The 23,893-nt window shown below is 42.1% G+C and overlaps 1 protein-coding gene across 2 annotated transcripts in view; it reads left to right on the top strand.

Moving 5' to 3' along the window:
• LOC141771235 (calsyntenin-2-like) overlaps positions 1–23,893 on the top strand; it is a 269,674-nt gene that overhangs the window by 200,830 nt on the left and 44,951 nt on the right. For both annotated transcript variants that reach the window (XM_074641282.1, XM_074641281.1), the window contains exons 6-8: positions 5,199–5,384; positions 7,247–7,504; positions 9,278–9,399. In XM_074641282.1, the coding sequence (XP_074497383.1) occupies positions 5,199–5,384; positions 7,247–7,504; positions 9,278–9,399 (566 nt within the window). The remainder of the gene's footprint in view (positions 1–5,198; positions 5,385–7,246; positions 7,505–9,277; positions 9,400–23,893) is intronic.

The following is a 23,893-nucleotide window of genomic DNA, read 5'->3' as shown; positions in this document are numbered from 1 at the left end:
CAAACATTAAAAAATGTGCCATTGCCAAACATTAAAAACAGTGCACAGATTCAAGACACTGATGTGTTTCTTTGTTTTATCCCTGTAAAAACACCTCAGTACAGTCCAGTGGGTTTTTGACAAAGGACCGTTTTTCTTTTTATTGCTGCAGTGTTTCCCATTATTAAAGATAAGTGCCTCTGCCAAATATTTATCAGTGATATGAGGCTATTTGTATGGGGTCTTATCTAAACAGAGGCTATGAAATGAAGAGTAAACTGTTTTTGCTTTGTGGCGAGAGTGTATCTCTGTTCATTTTCTTTTCTTTTCCCTTAACAGCTCATATGTCTACTTCAGTGGTTGCACAGTGTTTCAACACCCCCTACCTCGTGTCTTACCGTGGAGGGGAGTTGTGTCTCAAAAAAGAAATGCACCTTTTGGTGTGAAAGCAACATCTGCTACTGTACTTGGTCTTGTGATTTGTTTTCACGATGTGCTGCACCCACGCTCCTTGTAACTCATTTGCCTTCCTACCAGAGGGCCCATTCCTCATTATATTTGAGGGCGATGCACTTCACACCTTCTGTTTACATTCATCATCCGCTTCTGTCACAGTGGGGTCACTCGCAGGCCCATTACCCAGTGTTTTTACAGTAAACCTTTGTGTGTAATGAGCATCAGTGGCGTGGCATTCAATGCACCGACCTCAGATTCAAAGAGCCAAAAATGCTCACATGGGGAGTTTAAAAAGTTCTATATTTGTGTCCTCGCAGGGGTGACAACTACAGTAGCTGCAGTGTGTGGTACTCTCCTAGTCTTTAAGGGAATCAACAACATGGATTGCACCCACAGGGAACTACTTAGTCTTTAGGACTGGCAGGAAGGACGGTCAATCTTGCCTGCTTGAGCATCATTTTTGTAACCTACTACACCATTCCATTGATGTTAGATATTGCACGGTAATGATGTTGTATATATGACTTCACTACAAAACATAACAAGATTAAAAACCGTTACACACTGGGGGCGTGACGAATAAACAACACATAAATGCAAAATACTCACCTGCAAATATTATATGTCTAGGGCTTTTATTGTGAAAGGTAACAACGGAAGGAGTGGATCTGGTCTGCGCTGCCTTTGTCAAGGTCAAGTAATAAAGTTTGTCGTCCTGGTTTGGACTAAAGAGCCTCTGTGTTGTTTCTAAAATATAGACGCAACTCAACTCGTTCCACACAACGTGATTGATGCCTTTATTCGTAGTGCAAAAGCTCAGAAAATCGACCTTGTTCCGGGAAAAATTGTGTTGCTTTTTGCCGTGTAATATTCCCATTCTGTGTGAAAGTATTCATGACAAAAACAACAGTTCGAAAAAATATATTGACATGAAAAGTAATCGCAAAAAGGCAACTTTGTGAGGCTGAAATTAGCTAAAACAGTCTCACAATTAATATGTTAACATGCTGATGTTTAACAGCTATTATTACACAGCTTTGTTGAATACTTGATTCTGATTGGTCAATCACTGCGTTCTACGGTCTGTTATTTCTTTATAGCATACCGCTGCTATGTATAACAGACCTTTGCTATGGACGCAGTTCTGATGTCGGACTCTGGCGGACCGTTTTTGTGTCAAATTATTGATTTCTTGAGTAAGTAGCCGTGTAATAAGCAGCATAATGTACAGTGAGCCGGTCATTGTTGTGAAATAAACCCCTTCACTGCCGGCTCGCTGTACATTATCCCTTACATATTAACCAGGGTGTCATCTTACTTTAGCATGTTAGCTTGCTAGCATATGCTAGTTAGCAGCAAACACAACGTTCATCTGAGGCTGATGGGAATGATATTAGTTTTGCAGGTATTTGGTATTAAACCACCTGTTAAAATTGGATAAATTGGACAAATTAAAAGTTTACCTGATGACGGCACTATATGAAAAGTCAAATAGTCATCATCCAATAGTCGCCAAGACATTTCAGTCTGAAGCAAAGTATTTGCTGGTGATGGAAAAGTCTAGTAGATGTGGAGTATTCCAGTGGATAACTGACAACATTGACCTGCTAGTCGTGCTACATGTCATTGGGATTTATCCTCTGGGGCACATTAATGTCTTTCATTCAAAATGTCATGGCAATCTATCCAATATTTGTTGAGATACTTCCATGTGGACCAAACTGGTTGACTGACCGACTTACCAGTCATCTAACATCCCCATCCTTAGAGCCACAGAAAAGTGGTAAATGGGAATGACACATGAGAAGAGTAGATTATACGATAGGCCCACTCTTTCTTCTTCAAAGTGTCAATGACAAAAAACAGCTGCCCAGTCGGAGTATGAATGTAAAATACATGCTCTTTGCTCTGGCAGGAGACGGCCTACCTCTACGTATACATCTATCTGAAGGTAGTTAGTGAATGGCTGCTGGTCACAGCCTCCTCTGGAGCCTACCGGTTGTTCACTCCATGAGATTAAACACTATTAGGAGATGATGAGAGTCAGCACCTTCCCCTATCCCTTGTGTTTGTCTAATGCTCTCTAACCATAAACCTTAATCACCCACTTCCAAACTCAACCCTTCCTCGCATCTATATGCACATTACATCCTCAACCCATTACTCCTCATTTATCCTTCCACGTTCCCTCACTCCTTCCCATGCATCCTTAACCAGCCTCGGCCCCCCTGTCCTCCCCTCCCTCTGTGGGTGTGGACTGGAGCCAGCTTGGCTGAGATGAAGCCAAGTCCTCGCAGGTCATTTGACTCCCAGTTGTCGACGGAGTTTGTTATTACCAGAGCATCTGTTAGGCCCTCACTCCAACCTGAATCTAAAAAGGTGCAGCGTCATTCCTTTACTCAGCACGGCGTAGCAAAAACAAAGGGCAGAAAAACAATTCCGCAACCACATAACCCACTGGATCTGAAGGTGTTTGTAACTTTTTTGTATTGACTAATCATTGCTGCGTTCATTTTGAGACCTCACATCAACTAACATTAAGATTATTAGTGAGAATGTTGACAGCATGACTCCTAGTTGGACATTTTGGGAAATGCACTTTCTTACAGGTGGATACAATAGAAGATTAATAGACTCTTATGCCTGTGTGATCAATATGAAGCTGGAACCAGGAGATGCTTAGCTTAGCTTAGCATAAAGCCTGGAAGACTCTGTCCAAAGTTTATAATTTACCAGAACCTTTAAAGTGCCCTTATTAAAGCTAGGGTGGGAAATATATTTTAGAAATATTGTTGTTGAAATCCTGACAGCAATCAATAAATCGAACGCCCGTGCACTCGTGCGTCACCATAGACTTCGACCTATTCTCACTTCCAACTCATCAAATACCGCGCAGCTTGGTAGTTGGCCCTAAGCTTCAAACTATGATGCTCTAGGTACCTAGCCTGTTCAAAATAACCTCACGTGTTCACAGGAAATGTACAGTTTCCACTTGTTACATGCATACAGTTTTAAAATCAGTTTAAATTTAGTATTCAAAATAAATTTCCAACGTCGGTTGACTTAGTTTTTAGGTTTACTTATGCAACGAAACCACTTGCCTAAGCTTCAGAAAAGATTGTGGTTTGGGGAAAAAAAGTACGTTTGTTACGTAAAATAACAACTCTTTTTATGCAACTGACGATTAGTTACGTAACAAAACTACGGTAAAATAAGTCAATGTTGACTTGGTTTCACACGGGACACAAACAGCGGTCTCCTGGGTTAAAGTCCTGTGTTTGTTTGACCCGTCCATCATCGGCTCCCACCTGCCCTAGGCAGACTTTCTAACTATTTTAACTACGTCTGTTGTTCTGAGCGTCTATAATGACGTGGATGGGTTTACATTGGAGTTAGTTGAAAGCCTGATACATCACATTCGGACGTTAAAGGGTACCTTGGTGCATCGGTATCAGACGCCGAAGGGCACTGACCAAACAGTGGTGCTTTACATGTTTGGAATGAGACTGGGTTAGGGAGGACATAGCCGATACAGTACATACAGTAATTGTGTGCAAAAGAAATGTATGAGAGAGAAAGAAACAGAAAAACATAAATCAGCAGAGCCCTTTGTGTTTGTGTCCTTTTACGTGTGTTTTGTTCTCGTTTAGCGCGGACCATTGTTTGTGCCTATTCTCATCACCGCCACTGACAATCCCGTAGTAACAATGCTGCAGCAGCCCACAGCACTCGCAGTCTGGAGGAGGTAAATCAACTACAAAACAGATGCCGTGTGTGTGTATGTGTTCGAGCAAGAGGTGGTGAGTGTGTGAGGAAGCGAACATGGCAGATTTAACAGGCTGGTGAGCACCAAAGAGCCGCTCGCTTTCTTCTTCTCACAGTCGGCTCGGCTTCATGCTCATTCCTCCAGCTCCTAGCTATGCTCGATAGATAGACAGACAGATAGGTAGATAGATGGATGGATAGGAACTCATTTGTGTGTACTAGCAAACACCACTGATGGATAGGATGAGATGAGCTCGGTGCCCAATTAATTTTGAAGTGGTATAGTTTTCTCTTAAAGAACTAGTTTCATACAGCGATGATGCAATGATGCTGCCGTATGACAGAAGAAGGTAACTGGACTGACAGGCTTCTGACTGAGCAAATGTTGGAAATCTGTGTTGACAGCATTTACGGATATGCCGGGTACGCAGTTTTAAACTCTGACAATGATTGAGATTGGCTTCACTGTAAACAAAACTCATATAAACATTCAACAGGCAACATAATTTTGCAGTTCTGTCAGGAAGAGACTGTTCAGCCAAACACAAATTCCCACCACAAAGGCTGGAAAAAATGAAGGGAAACGCTGAAACATCACCGTCGCACAAAATAATAGCCTGCCCGGACAGAAAACACAATTTGCAGCTGACAGGACAGACAGTGACAGCATAATGACTACTGCCGCTAATGCAGGCACTGCACTCCACTCCAACAACAATGCAGCAATTTCATTAGCCGGGCACATTCTGCCAGGAGGATATTGAGTTGTGATGCCAGAAATATCAGTGACAGTGAAAAATTGGAAATGGAGTCTTGTTTTGATGGTAGCCTAAGTGGACAAAATGAGGCGAAAGATAACAAAAGCAACAAGTGGGCAAAATCAGATATCATTTGAGATAATCATCTCCAGCAGAGCTGGTGTTTCCAAGACAGACTGCAGTTTAATCTATCCTCTGTGCCTTCCCTAATGCTATCACACCGTCTCCCTCTCTCCCCAGATTGGAATAAGCGAGTGGACTATGAGCCAGGAACAGGAAGTAAGCAGCTGTTTCCTAAAATGCACCTGGAGACCTGTGGCGGGCCGCTGTCGTCGGTGAGGACCACCGTGGAGCTGCAGACCAGTCACATCGGGAAAGGCTGCGACCGCGAGACCTACTCTGAGAAGTCTCTACAGAAACTCTGCGGTTGGTTCTGCAAACAAACACGTTTCTGTTGTGTTTTGAATACCATAACTGTGCTTGTGTGACCAGAATGACAAGCAGCTTAGATTGAGTGAGCATTTCTGGCATGTAGCAGTAAATCACAAGAGAGTAGGACCTGTGGCTATTAGGATGGTGGTGGATATGTAGAATATACTGTAGATGGCTGATCAAAGATGACTTCTGACCGAGGCGGCCAACTGAAAGTTAGTGCAATGAATTTGAAGTAAGCCGCTGCTAAAAGCATCAGTGGAATCCACGGTCTGAGTACCAGGGTCAGACAGGGCCTGAGGCGCCGTTCTCTGCCCTTTTTAAACCAACATCTGAAAGCTCCCCGTCAGTGTTGCTTTCTTATCTCCGCTTGTGTCCCTGGTAAACCCCTGTGCTTAATGAAGGCACCAGAATAGCAACTTAAAGCTGTGTCACTAATGATGTGACAGAGCGAGGGCATTAGCTGCCTCAGATGCAGCCACGCTCTCTCCTCGGTGACTGATGAGCAGCCGAGCTGCCGTGTCGGTGCCCAGAGCGACGACAAAGCAGCCGTGCCTACCCGCTCCCTCCTCCTCCCCCCGCCCACACCGCACCGCCAGCAGGGGGGCTGGAGTCATCATCTTTGACTAACGGCCTTCACAAGCCCCCATTCCAGCTCATCTGAATGCATAACGTCCACTCCCTGCCTCCCCTGGCTCCCGGTCCATGCATGGTTTACCACTAAAGAGTCCTTTTCAGGCACCTCATAATCGTTATCTGATAGCGAATAGAATAAATTGTAATTGCTTTTTTAAAGCACAATCAATTTGAGATAATGTACAAAGACATCGGGCAAAGAGAAGCTGCAGCTGGGCGCCGGAGAAGTCGATGCGTATTTATTTACTGGGGGAATCTAATTACTGGAGTCAGACCGTCGACACTGGCATGAGTACGAGTAGCGAAAAACCGAGCTTTACAGACGGGGGGAAAAACATCAATTAATGTGCTAATGTTGTGTTATATTAGCAGCAGTGAACAGATGCATGTTGCAACTGTTTGCCGGACAAGGGAGACATGGTGAATTCTGACATTGCCCATTTTTTCTTGGAACAGCGTGGTTCCCCTATCGCTTTGATTTATTACCATCCATAAGCTGTTACTAATGATTTATAAATGCGGTTCAAACACGTGAAATGCATTTTTCACTGTCACACAGAGGGGCGAGGATAGATCGGTAAGGGCATGTCAAACACATTGAGGCGCATCGGTGAGCGACATGGCAAATATAACGTTTGTCAAGGTGACAGTTTGAAAACAAAGATCGTTCAGGACGCAACATATTGAGGTTGTTGTGTCAAAGGAATGATGGAGCTGCTCTTAAAGGGAAGAGGAGAAAGGCAATAGGATGGCTCAATGCAAGGCAGTAATGATTGGTGTGTATTGTCAGGTAGTGTATGGATCATATAACAAAAGTGTCAGCTGTAAACAATCCATGTGATTGGCTGATTCACACCATGCACTGTCCTTCTCTCCAGGTCCTTGCTGTGTCTCTTCTCTTTGTGTTACCATAGCGCTCGGTCAATATGTCCTCTCTGTTTCCATAGAGGCACATTTTAGCGGTGAGCTATGTTCTGACTTTCCTAACGATGACGCACATGTCTTTCCTTTTGAAAGTCAGTTTCATTTGCCATGAATCAATACCCGCATCCTCTATCCATCTCGGCCCATTGATTACATATTAAGCCCTGCCATCTGCCTCACTCATAAGTAATCATAGCCAAGGTTAGGCCAATATACACCACATATCTGCCGTGATTGTTATTGACACATCTCTTCTGTTGCACCCCTTATTTTGTTCCCACGGCGATGACCCCCAGGGGCCTCCTCGGGCAGCACTGACCTCCTGCCTGCCCCCAGCGCCGCCACCAACTGGACGGCTTCCCTCGTGACTGACAGCGGCAGGGACAGCGACTTGATCTTCAGGTTTGACGGTCATCAGGCGGCTAAAATCCCCGACTGGGTGGTACCCCAGAATCTGACAGACCAGTTCACCATAGCAACCTGGATGAAGCACGGACCCAGTCCAGGGCTCAGAGCTGAGAAGGAGACTCTACTCTGTAACTCCGACAAGACTGGTGAGTGTGAGCCTGACGTTAACATTCATAGACTATATTTAAAAAGTAGTATAGTATTTACAAGTAGTGTATACCTAGCCAAAGCCTGATATATTGTATTCCTCTGTGCTCCTCTGAGCTTCATTGTTGCCCAAAAACTATTAAAACACATCAGTGAGCGACACTGTTGCACTGGCATGGGTGGATTATGAGACAATAGGCCCCTGTGCACAGACATGCAAAAGGCCCCACCACCTCTCCTACACAGGAGCAAGACACAGGCTTTATAGTTGTTTAGCTTCTTTTCATTGTTGTTTTGCATCTCTTTGTAGTAATTTTGTGTCTCTTTGTGGTTGTTTTGCCCCATTTCATAGTTGTTGTGCGTCTCTTTTCATCTCTTTGTAGTTGTTTTAGTCTAGTTAGTCTTTTTGTGTCTCTCTGTAGTCATTTTATGTTTCTTCCTGGTACGTTAATTTTCAATTAATCCCACATACATACAGCATCTTGCTGCCGGACTGTAAATACTCACTAAAACACTAGATGTGTATTATTCCGCAGCTGAAAATAGTCCCCCAACAAATGCACTGTTTACTCCTGTTTGAGTGACGTTTGTTAAAAACTACAATGCCCCGCTTTTTAAGAAGCTGACTTTTACCTTTTTTTTTTTTTTTAATGAAACTATATATTTGTGACCCATCTTTTAAAATTTAGTTCAGTAGGAACAAATAAGCTGAGAAGTTGGCAGGTTAGAGAAGTCAGAAAGTATTGAGAGACAAACTATCACCTTGTTGGTTTTGGTCTTTCAATGGGATTTTCTGACAATAAAGAAATAACACCACTCATATCCTTTGATTATAATCACAATTCCCATCTAGGTGTTTGATGTGATTTGAAATTGTTGTTGAAATTAGAAAGCTTAGCACTACTCACTATAAATCAACTGAGTGGATCTGTTGATCTCAACCGTATATAACATATATAAACACGCACAGGGAAATATTCCCTCCACCCATATAATTCAACCATTTCTCCTAAAAACTACGTTCCCATACAACTAAACTGCAATTAAGTTTGGAAGGAATTTGGTCGCGGATTACGTTTGTCTTTGACGTATCACAAATACCTTTGTAATGATGTAGTGACGTAGTACAACGAGCGACGCACAGAGCGACTGTTAATGAAAGTTACGTGGAATAATAACGAATATAACAAGTGAGAAAGTCCACTATTGGCAGGTGGGTGGGGAGATGGATGGGTCCAACAAACACAGGACCCCAGGGGGACCGCTGTCCGTGTCCTTTGTGAAACACAGTTAAGCCAAACCATGATGTTTGATCACCATGATTTACTCGACTTAACCCAGTAGTTCCGTTGCCTTAACCCAACTAAGTAGTGTTGTTGCATTTTTTGTTTTTTGTTTTTTGTTTCTTTTTTGTTAAGCACATTTCCCTCAAAACATAATTGAGAATGCAGTTTAGTTGTATGAGAACATAATTTTGTGGGAGATAGGGTTGTATAAGCAGCACTATTTAAGTGGATGGTGAAACTTAATATTATGGCCTATCTAATCCTCTGCAGTGATCCAGCATAACAAATTCAGTAGCATGTTTTTCCCAAAGGGATGATTTTGTTTTAAAAAGTCCAGTGAAAAATGATGTGAGATGACTTTGACAAAGTTGGCCTTCTTTAAGCAGTGCTGCTGTCCCAGTTTACTACATGTCTGGTTCACCTGACAGTGTGATGATTTGGTCCCTGGTGCCTACTCCTCTTCCTCTTCCTCCCTTCCTCCCACAGAGATGAACCGTCATCACTACTCGCTGTATGTCCATAATTGCCGCCTGGTGTTCCTGCTGAGGAGAGACTTCACCCAGGTGGACACCTTCAGACCGGCCGAGTTCCACTGGAAACTGGAGCAGGTAAGAAGCTCTGGGACACATGGGACAGGCTGGGGAACTTGTGTGACGCATAACACAAGTGACCTCAGTTTATCAACTCACTTTTGTGGATTTGATAAGTAGGTTATGGGCCAATCTCATCGGCGGGGATGAAGCCCTTAGCCTGGATTAAACTCGTACTAAACATCCACTCTTGGTTTTAATCCATGTTGGTCTGTATCTTGTACTAATAACAGAACCTGAGGTTCATTTACAGAGTGTGGCATAAAGTTCACAAGGGAGTGAGAACCACAGATCAGACCACCAACCCTCACTTACTGGTTACCCATCAGACTCATAAAAAGCTTCACACACATCCATGGTTTTGTGATTGTTTATGTGCAAGCACTTGTATCCATTTCTATTTAGTGCTTGACTGCACTAGAAATCCTCCTACAATCCTAAAAAAAAGCCTAACCTTTAATTAACCCCAATTAATGTGGAGAACTCTCATAACACTCTACGTAATAACCGTGCAGTTTTTTTAATGGATTTAGTGACTCTTCAATAAATATTTGCTGTGGATATTAAGACTTTCCTGTTAGCCAGAGATGTAACTTCCTCTCCTCTGCCATTGCTTGACAAGTCATGAAAAGGTTTCTCTAAGGAATCAAATATTCCCAGAGATAAAACAAGTGTTACCTGACATGGGATCAGAATTGGAAATTATTGCAAACATGATTTTGGGAGGCTTTTTCTTTTGGTACAAGTAGGGCGAGACTAGAAACGTTTTAGATAAAAAACACTTCATAGATCTCTGGGTTAAAATAATAGGGCTGGGACGATACACCTATCTCCTGGTTCGATACTATCACGACACTGCGGTACTTGCGACATTTTAAACACTAGACCATGGGAAAAAGTTGAAACATACACTTCTATGGACTTTTATAATGGAAAATATCTAAATTAATACAGTAAAAATGTTTGATTTTCAGCATGTATATAGAGATGTCCTGAAGTCAAATATATTAGTCATTGTCAGGAATTATTTATAAAACTTTTAATTACCTGTCCATGATGGTAGAGTTAGCATGCAGCTTTAGCCATGATGTCTAGCTCTGCTTTTCCTGGTTATGTGTGAAACCCAAAGTGTTTCCATACTTTACAGGATGTGTAGTGTTTACCACTTTGAATTTAATATGTGAGGGTTCAGGTTTGTTTCGGTTGACGGATACGGAATGGACATGACGTCACGTTACTCTGACTACAACAATAAAAGCGGTAACCAGTCCATATAGACTCAAATGAAGCAAATATATCGATTCTGGCATTAAAAAGTCAATTTCAGAATTATAAAAAATACATAGGTGAATCTTGTTTTCCCACTCCTATAAAATATGCAATTTTTAATAGTTGATCCTTTAAGTGTAAGAGTGAGTTCATTTTTAAAATATTTTGAAGTGCTGGATACTTGAACAAACTTGAGCAAAGAGAGGCAGAAACATACTCGCTCCAGGGAGGCGTGTATGCATGTGTGTGTAGACGGCAGCTGTCTGTTGATCAAGGGTGCTGTCTGAAGTCAGACAGGTCACCTCGACTCGCAAGACCCCGCTCTCACCCAGCGAGGACATTTGATTCATGGGAGAGACACACAGCTGATCCTGGACATCCAGACGCAGCAGCCTGGGCTAATTTGATCAGACACATCGCTGGTCTTGATTGGGAGAGAGAGCATGAAAGAGGTCGTCCATCAGCCTCCGTTCGACACATGGCGTGCGCGAGGCATCGTCTTGGAGAATTTAAACACAGGGTTCCGACAGTGTATCAGGCGCTTGTCTGGTAGCTTGGTGACATTAGTATTTAGCTCAAAGCACCGCTGTGCAGCAGAGCTGTTAGCGTGGTTGTCAACTCTTAATTTAGTTTCACCATCAAAATTTTAATCTACATTTCTCATAAACCACACTGAGGCGTTCTCCTTGTCTTTATTCAAGGTGATCAACTTAAAAGTGATTTTACCACCAGCCTTTCACGTGTGGCACTTGTTTGTGCTTGTGCTTGTTTGATTGCACTGAAGGAACAGCTCCCTCTCTCCGTTATGTGCTGTTAAACAATCAAGCTTATGCAACCTGCACAGAGGGTTGAATGCTGTTTAGAGGCCAGAGGGAGCAATTTCCTCTGTTATGAGCTTGTTTGTTTGTGGTAACTCTAATGTCATAAAGTGTAATTAACTTATCATAAAATGCATCCCATCACACCTTTAAGTTGGTCTCCTCATAAGCCACATTTAATGAAATTACACATGAATTAAGTTGGTAGATTAGGCTGGATTCAGACAGTTTTAAAGTTAATACAAAGATTTAGACAGTTAGTTCATTCTATAGCCTTGTCTAAATTGATCTCAACTTATTTATTTTATTACCTCTCGGTGATAAAACTTTCTACGGACTATTCGGGCACCACATACATCTTTGAAACAGGCTGAACAATAGTTGTTAAACTGTAGAGTTTCCTGAGCACTTTCTGAATCTCCTTCTCTCTCATCTGCCTCCGTCTTGTTAATAGTTGTCTCTGAAACCGCGGGGCATGAAAGGAAACTTTCATTAAGTTGTTATCTCCCCTCGCCTTCTCGCCACTTCCTCATCTACTAATGTCTTTTAAACAAAATGAACTTCTGAATAGCCAGCCCAGAGAAGCCGGCCACAGAAGAATCTCCTCCTCTCTCCCTACATTGGTTTATCACAGAAGTCCAATTAATTTCTCATACAATCCAATCAGGCGTTGCGAGTCGTTACATAATGACTGGAACGGGGGGGAGAGATGGTTGCAGATATTAGTTTTACCTGCTTGAAAAAAAAATGTGTAGCCTACTATCTGTTAATAACAGGCACAGAGTAGTTTAAGGGTGCATGGCTTTGTGCTTACAGACCTATTGTGTTCAGTGTGATTTAGTATTTTAAGCTTTGCTATCCGTGCTGTGTGTATTGTTGAGAGAGATAGCTTGAGGTTTTTATTGACTTCATTGAAGCGCTGTGCATTGAGCTTGTATTGAACGTGTCTTTTGTCCGCGGTCTCATATTCTTTAAATGTGGACTTGCATTCAAGCGTCTCAAAGGAGACTGTCAATCTTGAAGCTGTTTCCTGCTTGAGCCAGTGCTGAATGAGCCCCTGCGTGTGTTATAACTATGGAGAAAATTAGATTGAGTCTGCACGGTTAAAAAAATAGCCTTTGGGCTCAAACAGGTGTCCTGGAAATTCACCGGCTGAAAGAGTTACTCGCACGCCCACACTCAGACTTTAGTTCCTCAGCAGCAAGTGAAGCTTTATTATTCCACTGATCTAGAAAAATATGGTAAATGGTAAATGGACTTGCATTTATATAGCGCCTTTCTAGTCTTCCGACCACTCAAAGCGCTTTACACTACATGTCAGCATTCACCCATTCAAACACACATTCATACACTGATGGCAGATGCTGCAATGCAACTTGCCCATCAGGATCTAATCTAAACACTCATTCACACACCGATGGCTCAGCCTCCGGGAGCAATTTGGGGTTAAGTACCTTGCTCACTTTTTAGGAGACTCGTGCTGCTTTCCCGGAAATGCAAAGTTAGCATGACCCAGATAATTGTCCTTTAAGTTGTGTAATGCTTGGCGCACACTACACAAGGATCAAGCCAATCTTGGGCCCAATTCCCACCTCCCATCAACGGTCATCAAAGCCTTTATGTTTCCAGATGTTCCTGTGGTGTGAGGTACGTTGAGAGTGTTTTTTACATCCCCCCGATCTGCTCGGAAGTCCATCATGGCCGTACCGATTTTCAAATCGTAAATATTATTCAATATTTACAATTGGATATCCTGACTGAAGAAGGAAGGAAAACTGACGTGTTAAGCTGTTAGTGTGGGCCAGCCTTTAATTAATATGTTCCCAGTGCAAGCTTACTTTCCACTAGTGAGTTAAATACCTTAAATGTTGTGACCCAAAGACACCACCCCAAACAATCATTTGAGCTTTTTCAGTTTGTGTCCCACATTTGTGTCTTCAGCACAGTGGTTTATGAAATGCTGACGGGATACCTGTCTGGCCCATTAAGACCATAAAAGGTAGAATTTCTGTTTGAGGCTGGCGAACATTAGTGGACGCGGTGGTGTTCCATGTTTCTGTAGAGTCTGATAATGTGTCCCACACAGAGAGATAAATGGAAATGCTGTGTAGGCCTACAGTTAGAACAAAGCCTTCATTGTGTCCCTGTCTGACACGGTGGTGGGGCTTTTGGCGAAAGCAGAAATTCAATGAGAAATCACCTCGAGCGGCCTTTCATCTGCAAAAAAGAGCGGAAAAATCCGACTAGGATAATTGAGATCTAAATGATGTTTCCAGCAGGAGTCTAAATTGAATGTGGAAGTTACATCATTACCTCGGGCTACCCTATGGAAAACACTTCTTTTTTTTTCAGGAAAGCAATCATGCAAACACTCTAGGGGGACTTTCTCTGATTTTAAAAGTGGACCGCAGTGGCAAAAATGAAATGTAATCTGTTACCATCCATGCAGAGTACATATTACAGGTTTAAAGGCCTATGAGTCAGGGAAGGAAAAGCAAGGTAGACAGCTACGATATGTGTAAATGTCTACATAAATGGTTTGTAGTTGTCTAATACTCACTGTACTGCATATTTATCCTGGCCATATAGTCCCTTTATTCCCTAACAAGAGCTCCATGCTGTTGATGAGAGCGGTGAGACTGAACCAAAACAGTAAAATTGAGGGCCGTAAAACCAAAACAATGAGCTGAAAGATGCTAAAACACTCCATAGAGCTGAGGGGAACTGCAGTCGGGTGATAATTATCTGTGGGTTCATCACTGCGAACAACACCTTTCACATTACACATTCATATTCATATAAAATATTGACGAGTGCATTCTCAACCCAACGCTTGAAGATCATGGCCCTTAGCATCATGATATGAAAGTGAATTCATGTTTATGATGCCAATTCGAGCACTTTCGTCTTTGACTATTGATTTATATGCTCCCTTTCCCATCTTCACATGTGCTACCAAGCGTAATTCAAAGTGTGAGCTCCCATCCATTGTGCACATCAACAATGGCTGAATGTATTCTCAGTCATGACAATAAAAGATGGAAAGCAGCATCTTGTTTTGCCAACCACTTGGCATGATCTTCCCCCATAGTTGCCTTCTAACTGGTCCAGACTTATTGTGAAAACAAAAATCTCCTGAGCACAATTTGAACGCCGAGCATCTGGCATTTTCAAATTGCTGATGTGCTGCTGTTGACTGCTGTCATCAGAAACTCCTTGTTAGTAAATTACAGGATGTTTAGGGACCACGCTACCTGATGAGGTTATGAAATTATGTTGTTTTTATTGTGAAGTGGAGGGGGAAAAAAAAGTTTTTTGCAAGAAAACATTAAAGGTCCGCACAACATCTGTCTCGCTCGGAGAGGAAGGAGATTGTGAGAGAGGAAAGGCACCAGGCATTCACACATGCTGGCTGTCTCTCAGGCCCAGACCTGCTCTGTGGAGCATCCATTACCACTGGCTCACATAATAGCACATGCAGCTGTCTCCCGTTCTGCACCAAATGAATGTGCAAATGAGGGCGGTGCAATTTTGATCCACAAACACGGCATCACACAGGTTAGTGAAATAACAGGTATTACACATTTTTAAAATTTTAGTCATTTGAGTTATTTACAATAATTGCAACAGCAGAAAAGGCGCAATCAACAAAAATCCGGATTTCTATTTTATGCATGTGTGTTTTCAGCATCCTCTTTTTCCTTAAATGCCAAGCAGTAATGCTAAACAAGTCCTCAAAATTAAACGACAAACTATGTTGTTGTTCATGCCCTCTAGAAGGAAGTGTTTCCTGTTCTGACACCCCTATCAGCAGGACTACATCATTTGTCTATGTTGTCTTCCAAAACCGTTACAAACCACTGTTGGAGAAACAAATGTTTTATGATGTGACAACGCTACATGTTAAGGTTCGGTTAGATTTAGGAACAAAATCAGCTTGGTTTAGTTTAGGGACTGTTCACAGTTTTGGGTTAAAATCAACCCGTTCTCACTCCCAACTAGTCAAATACTGCCGATTGAGCAGCACCCAACGGCATAATATAAAGACGCACGTACTACGCACAAGTGACCCATCCATCCACCTGACATCTCTATATGCGGAATTTGTCCCTCTACAACACCATCACCTAACGTCCTCCTTTGCTCCTGTCATAATTGCTACAGCCGCTACAGCTCTTTGTCACTTCTACATAAACATTAGTCGTTTTGGGGCAGTTGCTGAAACGACTGCCGGTGTCGTTCTTCTTGGAAGGACAGTCTCGTGGTGCCCTACTTTTTAAAGAAAGTTTGGGTTTTTCTGTTCACTCTTTCCTCCATCTATGAGCTTTACAGCTGACAAATATATTTAAGATTTCCATATTTTGGACAAATCCTGTAGTCTGTGTCCAGCTTTAATCAATGAGAGAGCAACAAGCCTTAAAGCCGTTGCAGAAAAAAATGCATGAAGTCTTTCTGTTTCTTACCATATCTGTGTCTGTCTGTAACACACACACACACACACAGCATTTCTCTCCTCATGGGAGGGGCCGTGTTGAATGATAGATGACTCCTACTAAAGAGTCCGCTAAATTTAGAGCTCTGCTGCAGCAACTGGCTCCAAAGAGCATGATGGGTACACACACACACACACACACACACACATCCAGCCTTTTGAAGGGTCTTTCTGTCCGTCTATTTGAAGTGCACGCAGACTTTCTTGTCTCATCTGTCCACCTGAGCCCCTAGCCCACATGCGTGCACACACACAATCTCACTCTCCCCACTTTTTTTTGAGCCATTAAGCTCCTATAGATGTTTTTTTCTGTGTGTCCAGAGCCATCACATAGCTCTGGGCCAGGACTAAGATCTCACTGTTTTCTCAGCTCAGGGCTAACATCTCACAGCTTTACTCACAAATACTGGCTGTGACCGCTGCCAAGCTGCACCTCGGCCTTTGTACACGATCGTCCATGCCAGTCTACCTGTAAAATTGCACAAGTGGAGCGTACATCAGAGTGTCCGTCCCCTCTCTGGTGCTCGCGCATCACATATTCCCATTAAAACGGCGGATTTCTTGCAAACAACAGAGTAGCAATCCCTGGATTTTTGATATTGATTGACAGTTATGCAAAGGGCCTTGTTTGTATTCAGGTGGAGGATCTTATTGACAGCAGGAATCAATAACCAGGGAAACATGAGAGGGTAGAGACAGAGGACAGAGGAAGTAAAGGAAGGAGAAAAGCGATAGGTGAAAGAGAGACCCACCTCGGGGGATCGAAACAGAAAAATAGGTGAAGAGAAGATAGATGGAGATGGAGGAAACAAAGGAAAGATATGTCATAAATGGCTTCCCACTGGACCAGACACATGCCAATATAGAGCATTGGTGGGAGTAGCTGGGAGAAATAGAAACAGACAACGAGCAATAAATAACAGAACAACACTTCTTACTGCTGATATCACTCAAGCACAATCTCTCCACGAGATTTTGTGAGCAAGACACACCGGATGATAGACAGACATGAGATCGATACAGTCACAAGGGTGTACGGAGCCAAAATAATATGCAAAATAATTAGGTTTGTGAGTGTAATCAGAGCAGGCAGGCTCCGTTGTTGCAATCCTCTCTGTATGATATCACTCATTCATCACAGACATTATCTTCTTTTATCATATTCTGCCGAGGTGTCTCTCAACCTCCGCTATCACAGTCGGCTTCACAAATGAAATCAGCCTTTATTACAAACGCACTTTCCAAAAACCCCGTTCTGTGCAGTTTTCCATCATTTTTATTTCTTTCACATCCCCTCATCCCTGGATAATATTACCTCCCCTTTATGAGAGAAGGAAGCACTGTAGGTCTTAGATAGGTGGAAATCGTGCTGGAGAGGCCTCTAAATGACACGGTGGAGGAGCAATGGCTTTTATTACCCTGCTGACTCTCACTCTTTGTGTGTGTGTTGCACAGTATCAGTGACGTGCAGAGTGGAATATATAGTTGTGTGTGTGTTATTGCAAACAGAGGTGTGTGGCATTTCATATTAATGTGGTGGTGAGTGGAAGGTGAAGGTCTTTATGTGTGTGTGTGTGTGTGTGTGTGTGTGTGTGTGTGTGTGTGTGTGTGTGTGTGTGTGTGTGTGTGTGTGAGGCTGCATATGCTCTTATGTACATGTGTGTTTGATGATTTCTTATTGTGTATCTAGCAGAGGTTTTTTAGGTTAAGTCAATGTCAAGTCATTTGTGACTGGTCCAAGTCAAGTCTCAAGTCTTGTGACTCGTCCAAGTCAAGTCTCAAAGACGTTTGAGACAAGTTCAAGACAAGTCTCAAGTAATTTGTGACTGGTCCAAGACAAGTCTCAAGTCATGTGACTCGTCCAAGTCAAGTCTCAGAGACATTTGAGACAAGTTCAAGACAAGTCTCAAGTAATTTGTGACTGGTCCAAGTCAGTTCTCAAAGTCATTTGTGACAGGTCCAAGTCAAGTCCAGAAATCGTCTCAAGTAATTCATAAAAAGTCAGAGTCAAGTCTCAAGTCAGAAGTCATTTGAGACAAGTCTGAAGTCACATGATGACAGTCATGTGACTGTTCCGAGTTAAGGCTCAAGTCATTTGTGACTGTTTCGAGTTAAGGCTCAAGTCATTTGTGACTGGTCCAAGTCAAGTCTGAAGTAATTTGAGACAAGTCTTGTAGTAACAGGTATCAAGTCATGTCTTAAGTCCCTAAAAAAAGTCCAAGTCAAGTCTCAAGCTATTTGAGACAAGGTCAGTCAAGTCTCACGTCATCCAAGACAAGCTCAATTCAAGTCCTTTGTGACAATCTCAAGTCTCAAATCCTTCAATGACAAGTTAAAGTCAAGTCTCAAGTCATTTGTGACGTCTCTAAGTTTCCAGTGATTCATGGCATGTTCATGTCTGGTCTCAAGTCATTTGAGTCAAGACATTTAAGAAGAAGAATAAAGTCACAAGTCCCCAAGGACAAGTCACAAGTCTTCAGAAGATAAATGCAAGTCAGTTGAAAGTCCTTCAGGTCTCTTGAACGCAGACCATTAAAATAGTCCTTTTAATATTTAAAGAAGGGTTAATAATAATTGTTTATGTAACTAAGGCCGAGTCTTTTCAATGCATTTTGCCAATAATTAAACATTTGAGACTTTCAGCTATGCAAGTCCAGCCATTTGCTGTAATTCTCTTTTTAAGTTTGTTCAGGATGTTGCACTTGTTCACACATGTTGTTGCCCACAGTATGTGTGTAGGTGTTTGTGTGTGATGAACTGGAGACCTTTGATTTCATTTTCTGGTAAACGGGAGCACGAAAAGCCAAATAAAAGAAAATAACGGCACGGTAAAAGCTGCTCTTCGGTGCCATTCATCATATTAATCTGGACCAAATAGGTTCGCTGAATCCCCTCTTCTTCCAGCGAATCTCTCCCTTTAACCCTTCGCCCTTTCCTCCCACTTACGTTCTTTGTTTTTTTTCCTCCACAATTTGTCTTACTTTCTGGCAACACAACACTCTCAAACTCTCCACCCGGACTTTCTGCCTACCCAAATAGTTTTTAAGAGAGAAAGTTTATGTGCTGGGCAGCCCCCTTCCCTCCGACCGGCTAAAGCACTTCCTGGATTGAGGGTGGCTGTCAGAATCTGCAGTGAAGATTTATTGTGCACATCCCACCCTGACCTTAAGTGTGGTAGGAGAAAAGGGTGAGAAAGAGAGATGAATTGAAGATGAGATAGAGACGGCGAGGCGGGGAGGAATAAGTGAGCCTGGTAGAGGGATGGTAAATTTGGCGTAGGAGTATTGGCGGTGCACGCATTGTCAGGGTTTAGGTAATCACGAGGAGGCGTGTGATGGATGTAGTGTGGCAGTAGGCGAGATGGCAAGATGTCCCCCCCCCCCCTCTCCCTTCTCCCCAGTCTACCTCTCTGCCAAAGGTCTGTGGCAACTTTCCCCACTGCTTGGTTTGTACTGACAGTTTACCTGTGGGAAAATGTTTTACTTTTCTCTCTCTCGCTGGCTCTCAGGCTGCTGTTGTTTCACAATCTCTTCTCTCTCTCTGTTACCCGACTCCTCTCCTTCACTCAGACATCCACCTTCCCTCACTGTCACTGTCTTTTCCCCCAATTGCAATATCTACTGCTGTATTTAAAGTGGCATATACAGATATACAGTATAGTCACCAAGTGGCTCCAGGGGACAGCGACTCACTGTGTCTGCCAGACTCATACAACAAACAAATCCAGCACCATGTATGCAGTAATTCAACATATCCTCATACAACGGTTTTTATGATATCTTACAAAAAGTTATTCCTCATTTTTTGTGTGTTTTCCTACGAATGTCCAGCGACACGTGTCAAATTCTGCTCGTTACATGCATACAGTCTTTTCAAAATAAACTTCCATCTTCACAGGAAACAACTCGGTTAGGTCTAGGAAAGAGATCGTGGTTTGGCTTAACATACTGTAACTACGCTTCAAATACTTAGGTTAGGTTTAGGCAACAAAACTACTTAGATAGGTTTAGGAAAATATTGTGGAAGTGGCGTTACTTAAATATGGAAGTTATGTGACAAACAAGTCAACGTTGACTTCTGGTTTTACACGGGATACCAACATTGGTCTTCTTGTGCAAAAGTCCGGTGTTTTTCGACCCATCCATCCACGCCGACCTCCTCCCTATGCGGCGCTTGACGCTCTTCATACTTCCTAGTTCACCATTATGTGGATTACATACAAATTGATTTTGTGGGATATATATACGAATTGCAGTGCATTGCTTTTTGTAGGTATAGCTACGAACGGTGTATGACAACAGCCTGATACGTTAATGAATTACAGGGAATCAGCACTTTTACTTCCTAAATACTATGATGCCTGAACTCGCTACTGCCCACCATCAGGATTCAGCAGCAGAAAAAAGACACTGTATGTATACCTAAATCATCCGACAACAGAAATGTGTCTTTGGATCTTAACAAGCTTATTGACTAATCTCCATTTATGAGCCTATAGGATTAGAGTGTTAGTATTAGTAGACCGACTTTTCTAAACCTAACTATCGTGGTATTGTTGCGTAATCCTAAAGTGACGCCAAGGGGAACTATAGTGGTTTTGATGCTGCAAAATAAAGTGATGCCTAGGGGTGTGACAAAGCAGTGGCATGTGATGAGATGGGATGAGAATGTGTTGGAACATCAAACAACTATCACCATTTGGTAAGATGACTTCAAAGCCAGTTAGTTCATAGGGATTTATTAAAGTTAGACAGCTTCCCTCATTTAACCCAAACATAGCTATGACTTGATTGTTTTGTTCTAAATGTAGTCTAAAGGTGTGATTACTTTGATTACACCCTCCAGACTCTCAACTTACAAGGCCACAGCTCTCGCTCCTTACAAATCCCACTTAAACCCCTTCACATACTGCACACACAGTCGAGCCCCTGCTGCCATACAGCGTTAGACGTTAGTGAACTCATATCTGGCCCTATTCCAAACCAGCAATTATGACACTCAGATCAGAGAGTTTCTGCCTGATTGGGATTTAAAGTACTGTAGCAACAGGCTTAAGTGTTGCAGGGAAGACCAGACTGGAGAATAAAATTAGAACATGATGAAATAGAGAGGATGATTCTGTAAAGACAGACAACCTAATTATTGGCCACATATTGTTCGGTTCATATCATCAACCTCTGATATGAGGGGAGAATCCCTCCCATGCCTGCCATCCCAGCCGAAATTGAAATCTAAAAACACGGGATAAAAGCCCAACATATTGCCTGTTTACAGCCTGTCCAGAGATATCAGTGCTCAAACACTGGATCCAGACAGTGGTCATTCACAGCTCAAGCTACAGCACAGCTAGATTCTGTGGTGCAGCTGCAGAGATGACATGCTCAGCTGAGTTTCCTACTGGGGTGAAAGGAGGTTATCCCAGTTTACAACTGAATACTCTCTGTTTGCTAACAGACCCAAAGCAAAACACTTCGGGGACCCTCGGATCCAAAAAAACGTATTTGGGACAAAATGTTCCCAAAACTAGCACTAAGAAAAAGTGTGTGCTTTTTCTTTTAGACAGCTAGAAATTTAAGGGGAAAGGACTGTATATGTGCTGACAGACTGATGGTGTAGAGTTATATAATATACAGTATAAACAGCAGCCTTATTTTATATCATTACGTTCTTGGTTTAAAATGTTTGCCATTAATCATTTCTTATATTAATCAGTAAACAAAGTTCTGTCTTCACCTGTTTTGCACATAAATCTGATTTCAGCACAAGAACAAAGAAAAAAAAATCAATTTTAAATCATAGCAGAGATTTTCTTTTTTTCTTTACTCCTTTTGTGGCACTGTAAAACAATGACATACTCTGACAACCAGTGGGTAAGATGTTAAACCATGCGAGGGGGAGTTATTGTTGCTGCTCATTTGATTTACACCAGACATCAAACCGTTCTGCAGTAAGTGCATGTTCAATATCTTTTGTTTTCCATTAGATTTTATTGCACTCTCAAAATGTTCTCCTGCTGGGTTTTAAACATTCTCTGTCTACTTTTTTTTTTTCTCCTTCTTGATCTGCTCGGCACTTTTGTTTTCTTTGTTCCCCCCCCTCTGTTCCTGGTTTGCGATAGACTTGTTCTATTCATAGGAAGTTATAAAGGAAACATGCAAGGTAATCAGGAGCGCTTCTGATAGATAATTAACTGCTGTCCCACAAATCAACACCTCTCCTGAGCCCCTGACAAGCATTAGGAGGGAATTAAGAAGCTGCATAACCTGTGTTTGTGTGTTCACAACTTTACATGTAAGCGTACATGTGCAATAAACACCTACACATACACAGTCTGACACTGTGAGCCATCCCTTAGACAAAACATCGAGACAACAATGGAATCAGTCAAAATCTGCACCATTAAAAGTATGAATTAGCTATTAGCAGTTAATGTTTGCAGTGTACCACACATGTACAGACAACTTTCACTGGATTACTTTTGTAACGTTAGCATTGTATTACGTTTACTCGAGCTAAGATTAACGTGCCAATGGCCAAACGGCCCCCACATACAGCTACGGTCTTCCAGGTCCACGATTGTAAAAGTACATTTTAAAGAACACAAAATGAATATTACAACGCTGCAAATTAATCTGGCTTCTCTCTGTTTTTGTGAATTAATTGCGAGTTTTGCTGCGTTACTTATCACCACGTTCGCCAAAGGGTAGCCATCTGGAATTGTTCGGGAAACGAAAAGATCGAGCATGATCGTCGTGACGTTGATGACGTCAGACGTGCGTCCCTCTGCAGAAGTTATCATTTAGATGTCGTTATTCACTCAAAAATATTGATAATAAAATCAAATGAAAACAGCATTACTTGCTTAGAAAATGTAGTTGTTTAATGTAGGGTTAACTAAATAACTGGTTTTGATTGCTGTACCCATAATTCTTAAGAGTTAGTAGTACTGTTTGGGTTTACAGTGTTATTGATCCAAGAAGAAACTGACAGAAGAGTGGGACACAGAGAAGAAAATCGCAATTACAAATCCGTCTGCTACTTCAGCACCACGGACAGCACCATAGATTATCAATTACAGTTAGGCTGCTGATATTTCAGAGCCGTGATTCTAACTTGCACAAACCTCAGTCGGATAAAGGATTAATGAGTCAGGTAGACGAGACTATCTACTGTTGTTTTCAGGACACCAGCACGCGCCTGTCTCTTTAACCTCACATAGTAGCTTCGCTTCATGTCTCTCCCTCCGGACCTCCTTGTGGAGTTGCACCTTTTTCCCACTTTGTCAATCAACAATTTTAAATTAAGTGATTAAAATCTCCATAGGACAGGTTGATGCAGAAAATTAAAACAAAGTTTGCTTTGGTGACTTACAGCAAATGATGCTCCACTGGAGGGTTGAAAGTAATCTTCATTAGTGATCACAGAAAGCTCAGGAAGCACACCAAAATGATTTGAACATGAGCAGTGAACATTGATCTTTAACTTGACCACAGTTTGGAGTCACAGATCTTAAAACTTTCATTTAGCATAATGCGTGAAAAGTGTGAATAAAATATGAGAAATTGGAGGGTAAAGCAAAGCTTTTCTTTCTAAGCTACTGAAATGTCAGGGATACTTACACTATGCAGTGAATTCAGAGGACAGACCTGGCTGCCGAGATATTAATTAAAGCTCAAAATAAGGCAAACGGCAGAAATATTTAATCTTTATTTTAGGCTTTACGTTTCACTGCTTGATGGCTTGGTTATGACAGTGTAAGTGGTTTGATTTCCCAAGTTGCCTGTGAGAAATCATTTTAAAACATTTTTTTATCATTAACTCAAATTAAAAACATTTTACAGCAACGATCAGATAGAAAGGAGAGGGCAATATCAGACACAAATTTACCAAGATAAAACACTTGTTAACTAATAAAGTCGTGGTTCTACAGAAG

Source organism: Sebastes fasciatus, chromosome 7, assembly GCF_043250625.1.
Source record: "Sebastes fasciatus isolate fSebFas1 chromosome 7, fSebFas1.pri, whole genome shotgun sequence".
Classification (NCBI taxonomy): domain Eukaryota; kingdom Metazoa; phylum Chordata; class Actinopteri; order Perciformes; family Sebastidae; genus Sebastes; species Sebastes fasciatus.
Note: the sequence above shows the minus strand (reverse complement) of the source record. Positions and strands in the feature narration are given on the sequence as shown.